Raw genomic sequence first — 17,292 nt, forward strand, 5'->3', positions numbered from 1 at the left:
TTTTTTTTTTAATTGTAATTTCTAATCCCTTATTATTTGCAACCAACTTTTTTAATTTTATTTTTTTGTGTTTTTTTTTAGTAAGGGGAAATTTCCATGTTTAAAAATTCAGTTTTTAAACTTAAAAGTATGTGGAAATTTTTTTTGTTGTAGGGCCCGGGGTAAATTTTTTCTTTTGGGCCCCTCTGTTTAAAGGGAAAATTTTTTTTTTCAATATAAATTTTTTGTCAATTTTTTATAATTTATATTTTTTTTTATTTTTAATTTTTAATTTTTTTTATTTAAACAATGACAAATTCATTTAAACAATGACCGTTCAAACCCAAAAGTAAATTTTTTTCAAAAATGTTTCCCCCATATAATACAATTGCCCTAAAAAACGAATATTAGCTTTCCCCGGTGGAATATTTAATTTAGTTTTTTAAAGTAATATGTTAGGATCGGCCCGTTTTTCTTTCCTTTTTTTTATTCCCCAAATTAAAATGAATAAATCCAAATAAAATTTTTAAAGGGGGGATTTTATTTAGCCCGACTTCCCCGTAGTTTTTATTATTTTGGTTTTTTTAAAAAAATAATTAAAAATTTAAACATCATAAAATTTTTGGGGAAAACTTTTTTCGTTTCGGATAAAAAAAAAACCATTAAACCCCCAAAATTTAAAAGGGCGACAAGAGTCAAAGTGCCCAATTTTTTATTTGGGTCATTTAATTTTTAAAAGTTTAAAAAATTTTGGATTATGTTCTTGTGAAAAAAATTTTATCAGGGCCCTTGAAAAAACAAAATTTCATGTTGTGGTTTTTGTTACAAACCCGCCTTAATTTTAAAGGTTTAATTTGTTTGTTGTGTACTTTTATTGTGTCCTCTTTTTCCCCAAGGGGACCATCTTGGGTTTTTTTAATCTTTTTAGTAGCAATTAAGATCAAACCCCAAATTCATTAAAAAACCCAAAAATTTTGGGAAAAAATAAAATTTAAAATTTTTTTTACAATTACCCCACCTGGATCAGCGCATTTTGCTCTAAAAATTTAAATTTATTTAACAATGTCAGCATTAAAATTTATTGAATTTGACTTGGAGGTTTAAAAAATTAGTTTCTAAACCCTGAAAAAAAAGAATATTATTTAATGGAATTTTAGCATTTTTCCTCTTTTTTTTTTTGATTTAAAACCTTTTAAAAAGCAAACCCCCCAAATTTTCATCTCAGCCGCAGTTTGCAGTAGTATCTAAATAATAAAATTAAATTTTTCCAGTTGATTTTGCATAATCTTCAGAAGTTCAACCAAAAATCTTTTCATTTTTTACTTTGTATAAAAAAAATTTTTACAAATCATAAACAAATTTTTTCCCTTTTGTTTTAACCCCTAATGATCAATTTAAAGAAGCGCATTATTAATTTGAGGGGATTTGGGCTCCATCAAACTCAGCCCCATCAGAAGTTTATTTACTTTTAAAAATTATTCAAAAAAAACCCTTTTAAAACCCAAACAAAATTTGAACTTCAAACATTAAATTGGGAAAGCGATATCCGTTTTTTTTGTTGTTTTTAAAATTTTTTTCCCCGGGGCAGTATTTTTAAAACTGTTTTCTAAAATTTAAAAAGGGGGTTTTTTCATATCCCCTTTTACCCTAATTTATTTTTTTTCAAAAAATGTATTTATTAAAATTTTTTTAAATTTTTTTTTTTTTTATTTTTTTTTTTTATTTTAGTTAAAAAAATTTATTTTTTATTTTAGTTAAAATTTATTTTTTAAAAATTTTAAACTGTTAATACGTTTTTGTTGAGCTAAAGTCCCGAACCTGACAATATTCTATTTTTTCTTTTTTTTTAAAATCCTCCCAAAATTTTATTTTTTTTATTTTTAATTTTTTTTTTTTAAATTTTTTTTTATTTTTTTTTTTCCCTTTTAAAATTTCCCTTGCAATTAAAATTTTCCAAAAAACCGGAGCAGGTTTCTTTTTTTAAATTTTTCAAAAAATTTTAAACGCAGCCCAAATTTTTCCCAACCCTTTTGTTCCAACCTTTTTTGTTCCCCTTTAAGTGCGCTTTTTCCCGTGTTTTCCAAAAACTTTTTTTTTTCCCCGCTGTGCCAAATTTAAGATGCAACCCCCGGGTTGAAAACAATTTCGTTTTAAAATTCAAAGAAACCTGTTCCGGGGAAAGATTTCTTTTTTTTTGTGTGGGGCTTTTAAAATAAATAAAAATTCCTTTATTTTGTCTTAAAAATTTTTTGTACATTATATAAAACAAAAATTTTTTAATTTTTATAAATTTTAAAATTTTAAAACTTTAGTTTTAATTTAATTTTTTTTAAAATTTTGTTTTTAAAAAATTTTTCAACCTCATTAAAATTAATTTTTTCTACCAAATACCTCTGTAATATATATTCTAAAAGAATTTAAAATATATTTATTTTTTTTCAGAATATCCAACTCTTTGTGTTCTTTTGTAAATGGATAAACTCTTGTTAAATCGGCCCGTACTTAAAAGCATAGAAAATATCACTGAAATACCATCAACAAGGGGGAAATTAAAAAAAAAAAGAAACACAAAGATTTTAAATTTTACCACAGAGTTAGTTTTTTATTTGGTGGTAGCCCCCCCAGGTTTTTTTCAAAGCTTTTTTTTCTTCCCAAAAAACCAAGCAATGTATGAAAAATTTTACATTCTTTAAAACCAACATAAAATTATCTGTAATTGAAATCAAAATCTTTAAACTACTTAAATCAAATTCCCAAAAAAATTTTTGGAAACAAAATTTTTGAAATTTTTAAAATTTAAAATCATCATTACTTTTAAGGGTTTCCCTTTTTTAATTATTAATATTGGATAAAGTAAAAAAACCCTTTGTTTAAAAATAAAAATTTTTTTCCCCTTCTTTTCCCCTTATTTTTAACGAAATTTTTTATTGTCATATTCATTTTACTAATAAATTTTGCCAAGAGTAGGGCCCAAAATTTTTAATTTCATCCCAACCAAAAAAAAAAAGTTTTTTTTTTATCTAAAAATTAAAAAAAAACGACTAAAAAATGGGTTGTAAAATCACTCGGTTTTTTTTTTAATTTTTCTTTTAAATGTTTAGAAAATTAATACTATTTTTTTTTCCATTTATAAAAATTATTAAAGTTTTAAAATTCAAGAAAAAAAATTTTTATATAACATTTCATGTTTTCTGGAAAAAATGAATTCATTTTTAATAGTTCATTTAATTATTCCAATACCTTCATTTTTTTTGTTCTTCATTATTATTTTTCCAAAAACCAATTTAACCCAAATTAACTCCCAATTATTAACCAATTTTTTTTGGATTTTCAAAGGACAAACGTCATAACCTTGTCCCCTAATTACTTTCTTTTAAATTTTTTTTTGAGCTTTTATTGATAGTTTAAAAATGAAATTTTTTTGTTAATTCTTTAAAAATTTTTTTGAATTTAATTGAATGCTTTTTCTTTTTTTATATCTTTTTAAATTTTCAAAACAATCAAAACATTATCTTTTAGTGTTTAATTTTCTTTTTTCCCCCGTTATTTTTATCCTTAGCAATTAATTTGTTTTTGACCCTAAAATTTTTTTAAAATTAATAAATTAAAATTTCCCCCTTTTTCCATTTGGTTTAAACTTTATATGGGGTTTTGATATTTTTTTCCCTTTCCATTTTACTTTTTTTTTTCCTTTTGGGGGGTTTTAATTGTTTTCCCTTTTTTCCCCTTAAATTTTTTTTAAAATTTTTCCCTTTTTCGGCTATTTTTTTTCTTCCCGTTGCTTCGGAAACAAGATCTGTTTTGTTTTGTTTTTTCTATTAATTTTCAAAAACCCGATTTGGGTAGCCCCCAAATTTTTTTTTTTCCCTTCCCATACATGTTCAAAGTTTCCCTTTACTTCTTCTCTAGTCATTCTTTTTTCGGATTTTAATTTTCTGTGAAAAAAGTTAAAAAATTCTTTTGGGGTTGTGTTTTTTTTTATCTATAATTTTTTAAAAAATTTCTTTATTAAAATCAATTGTAAATTCTTTTGGTTCCCTTTCTCCCCCCATTCTTTTTTTTTTCGAAATTTTTCAAAAGATTTTTTAGTGTCTTCAAAACTCACACCATCATCCGTATCCTATCCAAACCCAATGAAAAATTTGGGGGCCCCGGGAATTGGTGGTGGTTCTTGGAATAGCGTTGGAAACCCCGATATGTTTGTATGTCTTTTCATTTATTTTCCCCAGTAACGTAATTGTTTCCCTTAAATTCCCGGAAAAAGTTTTTAACTGACTTGATAAAATTTTTTTTTTGACTTTCTATTTTTTTTTTAAATAATTTTTTATTTAAATTTTTTGTATCCCTAACCCGATTTGTAGCTTTTTTTATTTTTTCTTTTTCAATTTTTTCTTCTCTAAGATTTTCTCCCTCTTTTGGCCCCCCAAATTTTTTTTTTTTTAATTTTCATTTTTATTAAAATTTTTTATTGCAATTTTTTAAAAAATAATGTAAGATAATGAAAAAAAAAGGGAAAATAATGTAAATAATGAAAAAAAAATGTAATATAAAGTTTTTAAAACCCTTTTGTTTTTTTAAATTAAAAAAAAGGAAAATTTCCCCAAATTTATGATAAAAAAAGTTTATTAAAACCAATAACTTTAAACAATTTTAAAACCTTTTTTTTTCCGATTCAAGTTTTAGAATGTTTAAAATGTTGGCTTTTGGAAACTGGAAAAAAAAAATACATTAATGCATATACTTCGAAAACCTCTTATATAATTTTTGATAAATTTTACTTATTTTGCTTTTAAAAAACCAGAAAAAATTTTAAATATCAAGATTTAAAAAAAACCCTTTAAAAAACCAAAATTTCCCAAAAAAAATTAAAAAATTTTTCCAAATGAAATACTTGAATATTCACGATCCCAACCAAATTTAACCTTTTTTAGAATCGGGAAAACAGAAAAAAAAAAAGTAGTAAAAATTTAATGATTTTGTATGTAAGTTTAAAAAAATTCAAAAAAAATAACAAAAAACTTTAAATTTAAAGGGGGTCAAAAAAAACTGTTGTGTTTTTTAAATTTAAAAATAAATCTTACTAAAAAACACCAAAAAAATTTCGAATTAAAATGTTCACATTATATTTTTTTTGAAAGTCCCCGGTAAACGAGGGGGAAAAGAAATGTTTTGTTTTAAAGAACAAAAAGTAATCTGAAACCTTTTTCTAAAGCAAAAAAATCAAATATATGATTTTTATAATTGACCAAAACCCAAAGGGAAGGTTTTTAAGGGAAAAAAATTTAAATTGGGAATAAAATTTAAAGGGAGTTTTTAAAAATACAAAACAAAAAAGTTTTAAAAAAAAGAAATTTAATAAAAGTTTTAAAATTTGGGTAATTTATTTAAGTGATTTTGCTACTAAAAAAAACAAAATTTAAAAAATTAGAAAGGACATGGAATCATTTCTTCACAGAAATTTAAAGGAAAATTTATAACACAAAAACAGAGCATTAATATTTGGGGGGTTAAATAAAATAATTAACCCAGGAAAACCGATAAAACCCCGATTAGTTTCAAGGGCGGTTTGTGTTTTAAAAAAAAATTCAAAGTTTTAAATAGATGACTATAATCTTGAAGATATTTAAAAGTATAAAAAAAGAAAATTAGAAACAGAAGTAAAGAATAAAAATTTTAAGAATTAAACCCAAAAAAAATTTTAAAAAGAAAATTTATTTTTGATAGTTGAATTACAAGGTAAAATTGAAAAAAAGAAAAGAAAGCTAAAGGGTTTAAACTATTTTAAAAAACTGAAAGAAAACAAAATTTGGGCAATGGGTAACATTTAAAAAAAAGTATTTCCCAGTTAATTTAAACATTTTAAAATTTTCCCCAAAATTTAAAGAATTAAAAGATATTTTTATTTAAAAATGAAGAACCCAAAAGACAAGATTAAAAAAAGCTGAGAAAAAAATTTTCAAAATATTTAAACAGTTAGAAATTTTGAACAGAAATAAAAAACAAAAAAATGGAAAATGAAAAAAAAACCCAAAAAATTTATTAAATATTTAAATTTTAAAAATTAAAAATTTTCAGAATTTAAATTTTGAAATTTGGGGGAAAAAGGGAGCTTCAACAAAAAGGTGATGAAACATACACGCATTAGAGGACTTTAAAAAAAAAAAAATTCTAAAAAAAGATGACCTTTTAAAAAAAAAAAAATTTGAAATTGGATTAAATATTGTTTTTCAACCCTCCCTTTAAATTTAAAAAAATGCAGACTTTAAAATAATATTACAAAAAATTACAAGGGGAAATATGACGCAGCTTAATGAAAAGTTGAAGAACCAAAAAATTGGAAAAATGGACTTTGTATTTTAAAAAAACAGTTTAAAACAAGGAGAGTTAAAATTTCTGCTAAAACTGAAGCCCAAATTTTTGCTAATACTAAAGCAATTAACACAATTTTAAAAATCAGATTGAAAATTTGAAGAAAACCAAATTGTAGACCCCGATTAATAATGTTGATGCAAGTCACAATTAAAAAGTACAAAGAGTTTTGTAAACTTTAAAGGGTTTTTTCAAGAAGAAATTTTAAAAAATTTTTAAAAATCCAAAAAAAAAGATAAAATTTTAAAAAAAAAAAATTTAAAAGATTTTTTCTCTGTAGTTTTAAAAACCCGCTAAACAAGGAGAAAACAAACACTGCAAAAACTCAAGTTAAATTTTGCTTTTTTCTAAACAATAACCGCTAATGTGGGAAATTACCACTAATACCCAAGAAATTTCAAAAGTTTTAAAAAAATTTTTTTTAAAACAAGGAAAAACAAATTAGCTTTGAACAAAAAAAACTGGGTTTTTCCAAATTTTTCTGGGTTCTGAAGTTGACAAAAAAAACGAGTTGATGATTTAGGTTTAAATAATTCTTAAAAATTAAAAAGAAAAAAAAGGAAAAAAGAAAAAAAAGGGTAAGGAAAGGGAAATAAGACATTTAAGGTTTCTCTTTGAAAACTATTAAAAATCATTTCTTTTGGGTTACATTTCAAAAGAAAAAGTATTTTGACCGTTTGCGGTGCCCTGGATACATTCAACAAAAAAAAAAAGGGGCCCATTTTGAACTATTTAAATTAAAATTTTAAATAAGACCTGGAATTTTCGTAGATTATAAAGGGTTTTTATAAACACAAAAACCAAGAATAAAAAATAGATGTTTCAAAATATGCTTTTGAGTGGTGTGTTTTTGTCAAAAAACCGGAACTAATATAAAATTGGGTATTAAGATTTTTTTTTTAAAGGGTTTCAAACTTTTAATGAACCGGGGTTTAAACCCACTTAAAAACCCAATATTTAAATTTTTATTTGGGGGCGGAATTTTTAGACCTCCGGGTGGTTTTTTTATTTTTTGATAATTTTGATAATTTTAAATATAACAACTGAGGCAAACCTGTGGGGCTTTTTAAAAACTGATAAGTAAAATCTAAGGGATAAGAAAAAAAAAAAAGTTTTTTCTAAAACAAGGAAAAAATGTTTTTATATTCATCCTTTTGAGGAAACAGGGATCTACAAAGTAACATTTTGCTTTTGAGGGTTGTTACATTAGATTCTACATATCGGATAAAAATGAAAACTTATGATGGAAAACCCCTTTTGGATTAAAAGTTTAATTAAAGTTTTTTAAATTTCTAGTGTACCCTAATAAAACTTACTAATTGGGAAAAAAAAATCAAAAACCCTTTACATTTTTAAACAAAAAAAATAAAACTTCCAAAAGTTTGCCAAAAAATTTGCCAAATGGCAGAAATTTTAAAATTTCTGGCCCCTTGGCAGAAAAATGGCAGGCTTTTTTATTGGTTTTTAAATTTTTGTTTGCCCCAAATTTTGCCAAAAAATTTGCCAAATTTTGGGAGCGATTTCACTTTGGGTTTCCCCTTGGAAAGGGTTTTGGTAAAAATTTGACAGAAGTGTTTAAAAAACATAATTTTTCTTTTTGGTTTTTTAAAACCCAAAATTTTTTAAAATTTTTTTAAATTTGTTTTTAAAATTGGGCCTATTGGTCGGTTTAGGTCAAGGGTTAAATGTTAAATTAGATTAAACTGCGCTCGCACCATCCTTTCTTATACTACTATTACGAAAACTTGCTTTAGATGCATAATTTTCAAATCAGTTTAGCAAAAAATCCAGTTCCATTTTCCTGCTACATTCTGAAGTTTTGAAAAATCATGGCTTTCGGTGCTTCCGAGGGATCTTCTTTCCAGATTTTAATCAAATTCTACGTTTTAAAAACAAAAATTGATCCAAACGTGCAGAACTACCTTAATCTGCACTAAGAGAACAATTCTTGACCTGGAATTACAGCTATGATTTAGTTTACTTCGCAGATTATTTTGATAAAGATGTGTACTTCGTTTTGTTCTTTTTAAAAAATATTATTCCTACACATTACAAATCACGTGCACACCGGAAAAAACATCATTACTTTGACATTTCGACACTGACGCTACTGTCCTGTTTTATGCTGGGAATTTCGGTTTTATGTTTTAAAAAGTCTTGATCTAGGCTAGTCGAAATATCATGAAGTTTAAAGACGTGAATTTGAAAATTACACCTTTTTCTGAGTAAACTTTCGGCTAAATGAAATTCATTATTTTAAAACAGATGCTAATTTGAAGTTAATCTATAACAATTGACAATCCGAGAACAAATAAAACTGACATTGAAATAGTTTTGACCTTTTATAGACTGAAATTTAAGATGGAAATCTCTTAATGATGATAAATCTAGTAAAGATAATTTAGAATAACAGCAATTTCTTTACAATAATTTATAATATGAATATTATTGTGAAATCAAAGACAAGCCTTGTTACGGTCATTACCAATCAAACAGAACAAACTTGGATCCAGGCTGCACAAATTAATGATTGGCGTTAATTTGACCAACTGTTCTCATGGATGGATTAAATCAACTATCCTTCGAAGAGGGGCATGTGTACAGTTCTTCCTTATATATATATCCCCTTTCTATTTTTATTCCAGTTTGAAGTGTACCCGCATTATATGCGTCTTCATGTTTCCTTTTGTTGAAAATCTCTTTGTGCACTTGTCACACTGAAATGGTCGCTCCCCGGTATGAATTCGCATGTGGGCTTCCAAAGCATTTTGTGACTGATTTCTTTTTCCGCATACCTTGCACAGGTGTTTATCTAAGTGTTTGCCTAATGACTGCTTTCCTATAATAGAAAAAAAAACAGACTCTGACAAAACTTACTCTGTAATTATACAATATATTCTAATAAACAATTTTATAAGTAAAGGAGACAATTTGTATTTAACGATACACGGGAAGGTAAATACCAGGGATGTCGATTATCTATACATTAATAATATCTGTCATGTGTTTACGAATCGGATAGAAATATCCGTCCCGAGGGCACCTGCGCATTGGGCGGTAATGAGGATTACCGAATTACAGCCCATGCGCAGGTGGCCGAGGGACGGATATTTCCATCCGATTCGTGAACACATGACTGATATTTTTTCTTGCATGTCGTATACATGTTAGCATTTTATTCTGGCAGACTTTTTTTGCATACCTTATTTTACAAAAGGTAGAAATAGTTTCTTTTTAGCACTCTTTCTTATAGTGGAGAATGAACACAAAGCGCGGGAAATTAACGTCCGTAAGCAGAAGTGACGTCATGATGTTTTGCGTTACGCACAATTACAAAGTTCCACTTTAGTTTTGTCGTTTGTAGCGTAACGTTGTTTTTATGGTAAACTAACGTATTTTGAATCGAGAATATATATATATACTATACGGAACGAAGAGAAACTATCAAGGTACCTGCTTTTTTTCGTATTTTACATAAACAATATATTATTAGTGTATGAACCAGTTGTTGTCATTAACAACACGAGAGTCATCTGGCATGGGGTGCCAGATGGGTTTTGCCGGCATGGGTAAAATAACCGGAAACGTCAGTCAGATATGCAAGAAATATTCTTATGAGACGACTTGCCTGCAAACAATTCCTTGAGGCTGATTTAGGTTATAAACACGAATGATATTCAGCGACCAGACCGGATACATAGGGCGCTCAAGACCACCCATAGGTCATGCGAAGTGGAAAATCAAATCGAACTGTAATTTAATGAACACACAAAACATACCTGAATACTACAATGGATACAATACCATAGATTACACTTTCAGTCAGAATTTGGGGCAGTATTCTGAGGCAATATAGCTTTACTGAATAGATTGCTTACAAAAGTGGTGTAACCAGTGAATCATCTTTTAACTTAAACCTTAAATACCTTATGCGTACTGAGCAAGCTAATAAATTCCATAAAATTCATAAACACAAAATACTGGAAATCTATTTTATGATTGCTGAGTCTTTTGATCAAAACCAGACATGTTCACATCCAAACATTGTAAACTAAAGTATGTATGGGCTTAACATATATAAGATCAAAAGTTAAAAGTTAAGAAAAATAGAACTGGCCCGTTCAGATCAAAGACAAGACCGAATCACCTGCAAACCACCGATAACATCAAGAGCAGAACCAAAAATATCAACCAGATCACAAACATCAAGACCATATCAGAGCCCACATCACACATAAGCGGGCCAGAGCAAACACAAAATAACATAACAGCCATGATCAATCTTGAGCCCTGTCTAACGATCACTAGGCACAGTTACAGGCAAAACAAGAAAAAAGCAATAACGTTACAAAATCAACAGTCTTCTTTCAAGTTTATTATGAGCAGTAAAGAAAGACGCACGCAGAATAAGTTCTATTACCAAAATGTTAATGCTTAAGTAAAGTTCCGATGTACAGGCTTTTCCTTTTTTCATTTGTGTAGGCGACAATAAGCATAATTTATTGACATTTTGACAAATAACAATGTCATTAAATACTTGCAATCCTTAAGAAATACTTATTTTTTGCAAAATAATGGCATGATTGGGTTTGGTCAATTAATTAATATTAAATAACAGTTTTGGTTTCTGAGCTATTTATAGTAATTTTAGTTGACATTTTGACAAATAACAATGTCATTCAATACTTGCAACCTTAAGAGAAAGACATCATTCTTTTTTTTGCAACCACCGATGTACGGAACTTGACGGAACCATTCGATTTATGCATCGGAATGCTTCGGTTGTAGACGTAAATTTGAAAATTACACCCTTCTCTGTGTAAATTTTTTGGCTAATTATTTCAAAACAGTTTCGTCTTTACAAATTCTACTTTGAAGCTAATTTATAACAATCGACAATCCGTGAACAAATAAAACAGGCATTGAAATAGCTTTGACTTTTTCTGTATATTATTGTTTTACATCTAAACAGAAATCAAAGAAAAGCCTTGTTACAATCATTACCAACCAAACAGAAAAACACTTTGATCCATGCTGCACAAATTAATGATTGGCGTTAATATGACCAACATATGCTCAATTGTTCTTTAATTGTTAAATTCACAGACAGATGGATTAAATCCACAGTCCTTCGAAGAGGGGCATGTGTACGAGTCAAATTTCAACTGTAGTATACCAACATGTTCAACTGCTTTAAACAGAGTTTTTCTTTTTTTATCTTCTTCATTTCATTCCAGTTTGAAGTGTACCGTCATGTGCGTCTTCATGTTTCCTTTTGTTGTAAATCTCTTCTTGCATTTGTCACACTGAAATGGTCGCTCTCCCGTATGAATTCGCATGTGTGTTTCCAAAGCTCTGTGTGACTGATTTCTTTTTCCGCATACTCCGCATATGTGTTTATCCAAAAGCCTACCTAATGAATGTTTACCTATAATAGAAAAGAAGACAGACACTGACAAAAACTACTTTGTAATTATATCATATATTCTAACTATTCTTTCTAAATAAACAATCATATAAGTAAAGAAAACAATTAGTGTCTAGTATCCACTGGAAGGTAAATACCGGGGATGTTGAATATATATATTCTTATGAGAGGACCTGCTGGCAGATACTTCCTTGAGGATGATTTACTTTATAAACACGAATAATATAACCGGGATAAGGACAGCTTAAGACCGTAGGTTATATTGTGATCATCTAACATACCCGGCTAAAGGTCAGGTAAGATTATATACCAGACAAACTCATAGATCAGACAGAAGACCAGACCGCAAACAAAATCAAACTGTAATTAAATGAACACACAAGACATACCAGAATACTAAAACGGAGACAAAGCAATAGAATACACCTTCAGTCAGAGTTTTGGGCAGGGGAAAAAAGACTTCTACCAAGTAATAAAAGTCGCCTAGCGGAAATGGCAGAACTAGGCAATCGTTAAATAATACTATGCATACCCTTTTGCCGTAGCAACCACAATTTCTGAAGACTTGCTTACTCTTCATAATTGTTCTTTGTTTATGAAATAGCTGGTTTATGAAAAAAAAAATCAAGTACTTTAAAATTTATTGCAGTATCCATTTTTGTCCTAGTTCAACTATTTATTACAGAAGGAAGCAATGTATTATACTGTAATAAATAAAGGACCAGTATTGTCTGTTTATATTAATGTAAATATCTCTTATTCTTTTGAAGTTATGACAGGATTTTTGACTAGCCAACGGACAGAAAGACTGATGAAAAACTGCAGAAACTGAGAAAATAAAATAACGCGCATGTTCTTCGTAATGTCTTCTTGCTATGTAATTGTCATAATAAATTTGGTTATATATTTGCTTACTATTTGTTGCCAAAGGCACAATACAATAGACATACGAGCTTAATTAATAGGCGTGCAAATTTTCCGTAATGCCATATATTCACGTACCAAGTCTTATTGGAAAAAATCTTGCTATCACAGGATCCATACTTCTTAACTGACAAACAACTATACCGAATAACGAGGGGTGTAGGGCGCAAGCCTTAAGACAGGCACATCAACCATGAACTAAAGATATGTCTCCCCACAAATGGAGATGGCCTTTGTGGCAGGGAAAGACATTAAGGTCAAAACTGATATGATCACAATAACAAGCTAGAGTTCTAACCAAAGTCCTTTGTGTAACCATGAAATAACATGAATGGAAATAGGATTATGCACGTCGTCATACTGTCAAGAAAAAAGATACCCTTAATCCGAATGCATGACCTTGCCTTTGAACAAATATTGTCGAAAATTGAAATTCTGCATGTCGTCTCATAACGGTAAACCATTGCGCCAAGGTATCTGAGAATCGTCTGCGCCAGTTAATAAAAGATATGGGGCGCCTGGATATTTAGTATTACACGAGCTAAGTATCTTCCATGTGTGTTTCTTGTCGACGTAGACAAATGTATATAGTCCAAACATTTTCTTTTTGCTAATCTTGTAAATAAACAAAACTAGACGTCAGGCTACGTTAACGGAATTACTTAAATCACAATAACAGATATAATGGTAAGATGTCACACTAGTAAGGCAAGATACTGCAAGTAGATTTTTTTTATTAAATAACCATGCCTTTTCTTTGTTAATAATCCGATTTACCATTGCTCAGAGTTCAGATTCGCAGGAAATGAACTACGGGATCGTAATTCGTTGTAATTCAAGCGATACACCGCAATAAGGCTTTGTCCGCTTCTTTGTTTAACTGACAAAAACATTATAGTCAGGTTAGAAGTCTGTAATTCCAGAAGAGTATGACGTGTCAAAATAAAAAAAAATCAAACTCGTAAAATTTTAAGCAAACCTGTATTACCTGTAAAGACTTACCAAACGCCGAGATACACGTTCTCATACTAAAACTGAAACCTGTCTCTATCATTATATGAGCCGTGCCATGCGAAAATCAACATAGTGGCTTTGCGACCAGCATGGATCCAGACCAGCCTGTGCATCCGCGCAGTCTGGTCAGGATCCATGCTGTTCGCTTTCAAAGCCTATTGCAATTAGAGAAACTGTTAGCGAACAGCATGGATACTGACCAGACTGCGCGGATGCGCAGGCTGGTCTGGATCCATGCTGGTCGCAAAGCCACTGTGTTGGTTTTTTCATGGCGCGGCTCATATTAGTCCAGTTGAAAATAAGTCATGTAAATCAAAAGCAGCTAGAATGCGTTTAAACAATTTATTCTAAAAGTCAACTGTCAACTATGAAAAGCAAATCCATACTTTATTAATGAACAGAAATCTAATGCAATATCTGAACAGGTGAAATACACACAGCTGACCAACATTTCAAGGAAGTGGCTAAGGGTCAGACAACCGGACCTCTATCCTAGAAGGGGCTTGTCTAAAGATCCCGTAATTGATATATATATATATATATATATATATATATATATATATATATATATATATATATATATATATATCAAAGTATGTACAAATAATGCAAGCAGAGTGTCGACATTTTGCAATGAACACTTGAATCCATATTTTACATCCCTCTGTTGACAAGTGAATGAAGTATTGCCATGCAATACAAAGTCCCCTACTGGAAGGCATGCAATACAAAGTCCCCTACTGGAAGGCACCTAATTTTCTCTACTGCAGTACAACATAATGAGTCAGTCAATAATGTATAAACAATATTGTACTATATATACAATATGTTATAACAAAACACTTGGATTAAAATTTGCATATATAAAAACCTACAGTTGTTTTCATATGGAATTTTTTGTTTTGGCCGATTATAAAAAAGTTATCATATAAGTTATTTATTGAACAACAAAGGGAAATTAATCCTATAAAAAACTCTATATAATATAAGTCCACAAGAAACTCTTTACCAGGTAGAAATATGTCAAAATACACATAAAAATTGGTGTAACATGCATGTTGTACCACAGAAAAGTGGTCTCGACTTTTCCCATGGCCAGTAATAAAAAAAGTTACAATATAATCTATTTATAGTAAAAACAAAGGGACATAATTCTAAAAAACAGGTGAACACTTGTGCCAAGTTACATCAAAATCCCTCTTAAGTGAGATCTTGACCTTAGACCTAGGGACCTGGTTCTTGCGCATGACAATCCATCTCATGGTGATGAACATTTGTGCCAAGTTACATCAAAACCCCTTCACGCATGAAAGAAGAAATGCTCTGGACGAAAGTTATTCTTGTATCTGACCTTTGGCCTCTAAGTGCGACCTTGACCTTAGACCTAGGGACCTGGTTCTTGCGCACGACACTCCGTCTCATAGTGGTGAACATTTGTGCCAAGTAATATTAAAATCCCTTTAAGGATTGTTAAGTTACAGACTGGACAGGAAAAAGGCCCTTTAGGCCTTTGACTTCCAAGTGTGACCTTGAACTTGCAGCTAAGGGCCCGGGTTTTGCGCACGACCCGTTGTCTCATCCTGGGGAATATTTGTGAAAACTGATATTTAAATCCATCCTGATTTGCATCACAAAGTTATAGACCAGACAGGAAAAAAATCCTATTGAACTTTGACCTCCAACTGTGACCTTGACCTTTGTGCTAGGGGTCCGGGTTTTGCGCATGAAAAGTCGTCTCATCATGGGAAACATTGTGCCAAGTAATATTAAAATCCCTTAATGAATGACAGAGTTATGGACCGGACACGAAACAGACCCTGTTCATGCCATGTTAACATTTGACTGCCAAGTGTGACCTTGACCTTTGAGCTAGGGGTCTGAAAGTTGTGCATGACACATCGTCTTATTATGAGGTACATTTGTGCGAAGTAATATTAAAATCCCTTAATGGATGACCGAGTTATGGACTGGACAGGAAAAAAAGCCCTGTTGACCTTTGGCCTCCAACTGTGACCTTGACATTTAAGCACGTCGTCACGTCGTCCCATCATGAGAACATTTGTGCCAAGTAATATTAAAATCCCTTCAAGGATGACAAGGAGTTATGGGCCGGACGCGAAATTGCGGACGGACGGAATGACGGACGGACGGAAAAGCGCATTCCTATTGTCCCCGAAATTGGTTTTTAACCAGTAGGGGACTAATAATGGACTGGACACAGAAATGAGTATGAAAAGGTCTATAGCATAAATCAAACGCATGCATATAGCTAGCACGTAGTTAAGTTCTGACCATAATTTTAGATCTAGAGACATAACCCTTTAATGTGGCAAGCTAATTTGAGCTAAAGGGTAACAGTAGTTGAGATAGAACGAATACTTCATGCATGCCTCTGACGTATATACAAACCATATTGAAACAAATCTAGCATAATACAGTTTTCACATTACATGTGTGAATTCATTGCTCTGCAAGTAAACGTAAGAATTTTTAAAGCAATGTTCAAGGCCGGACAAAAACTTCACAGACATACTTCAGGGTTTTCATTATGACAATTAATGAAAGAAAAAACACGTCTCTATATTTAAAACGGTAATAAACAAACATGTGTCTGCTTATTGTGACAGTTCTTTCTTTACATGGCTTCTAAAGTCACGAACAATGATCTTAAATGACTTCTTTCTTGTGTTCATCTTATACGACATTGTAGTGTACCAGCATATGTGACCTCAGGTGACCTTTCTGAGTAAATCTTTTCTGGCACTTAACACACTGAAATGGTCGCTCTCCAGTATGAGTTCGCAAATGTGTTTCTAAGGCTTTTTGTGACTGATTGCTTTTCCCGCATACTTTGCACAAGTGTTTAACTGTGGATGTGACACCTGCAACAGAACAACAGAAGACTACTAAAACAAGAGCACCGCCTTGCGGGTGCTGACGCTCATCTGATTTTTTTTGTGTAATAGAAATATTGTCCTACCCATGATTTTCTAAGTCTAAAAAGGGCCATCATTCTTGCAAAAAGCAGGATAGAGTTATGTTTCTTGATGTACAGTGTCCACTTATGATGGTGAAAAACTGTTGCAAGTTTTAAAGCAATAGCTTTGATAGTTTATGAGAAAAGTTGACTTAAACATAATACTCAACCAAGAAAATGATTTTCTAAGTCCAAAAGGGGCAATAATTATTGCAAAAAGCAGGATGGAGTTATGTTGCTTGCTGTACAGGGTCAGCTTATGATGGTGAACAAGTGTTGCAAGTTTCAAAGCAATAGCTTTGATAGTTTAAGAGAAAAAGTTGACCTAAACATAAAACTTAACCAAGAAATCTGATATTTTCTAAGTCCAAAAGGGGCCATAAATCTTGCAAAAAGCAGGACAGAGTTATGTTTCTTGCTGTACAGGGTCAACTTATGATGGTGAACAAGTGTTGCAAGTTTTAAAGCAATAGCTTTGATAGTTTAGGATAAAAGCTGACCTAAACATAAAACTTAACCAAGAAAACTGATTTTCTAAGTCCAAAAGGGGCAATAAATCTTGCAAAAAGGAAGATGGAGTTATGTTTCTTGATGTACAGGG

At 30.2% G+C, this 17,292-nt stretch overlaps 1 protein-coding gene across 6 annotated transcripts in view; it reads right to left on the reverse strand.

Moving 5' to 3' along the window:
• Window positions 1-17,292, reverse strand: part of LOC123540611 (zinc finger protein 202-like) — a 170,031-nt gene that overhangs the window by 16,303 nt on the left and 136,436 nt on the right. The window contains exons 5-6 of one of the 6 annotated variants that reach the window (XM_045325814.2): window positions 11,598-11,776; window positions 9,158-9,187 (exon numbers count right to left, since the gene is read on the reverse strand). The exons of 2 other annotated variants lie outside the window; for them this stretch is intronic. In XM_045325814.2, the coding sequence (XP_045181749.2) occupies window positions 9,173-9,187; window positions 11,598-11,776 (194 nt within the window). In that variant the 3' untranslated portion in view covers window positions 9,158-9,172. Of the gene's footprint in view, window positions 1-8,826; window positions 9,188-11,004; window positions 11,777-15,805; window positions 16,597-17,292 lie in introns of those variants that run through there. 3 more of the 6 variants (XM_053527432.1, XM_053527433.1, XM_053527438.1) reach the window with 3 other exon arrangements.

The sequence above is a fragment of the Mercenaria mercenaria genome, chromosome 16 (genome assembly GCF_021730395.1).
Source record: "Mercenaria mercenaria strain notata chromosome 16, MADL_Memer_1, whole genome shotgun sequence".
Taxonomy (NCBI): Eukaryota; Metazoa; Mollusca; class Bivalvia; order Venerida; family Veneridae; genus Mercenaria; species Mercenaria mercenaria.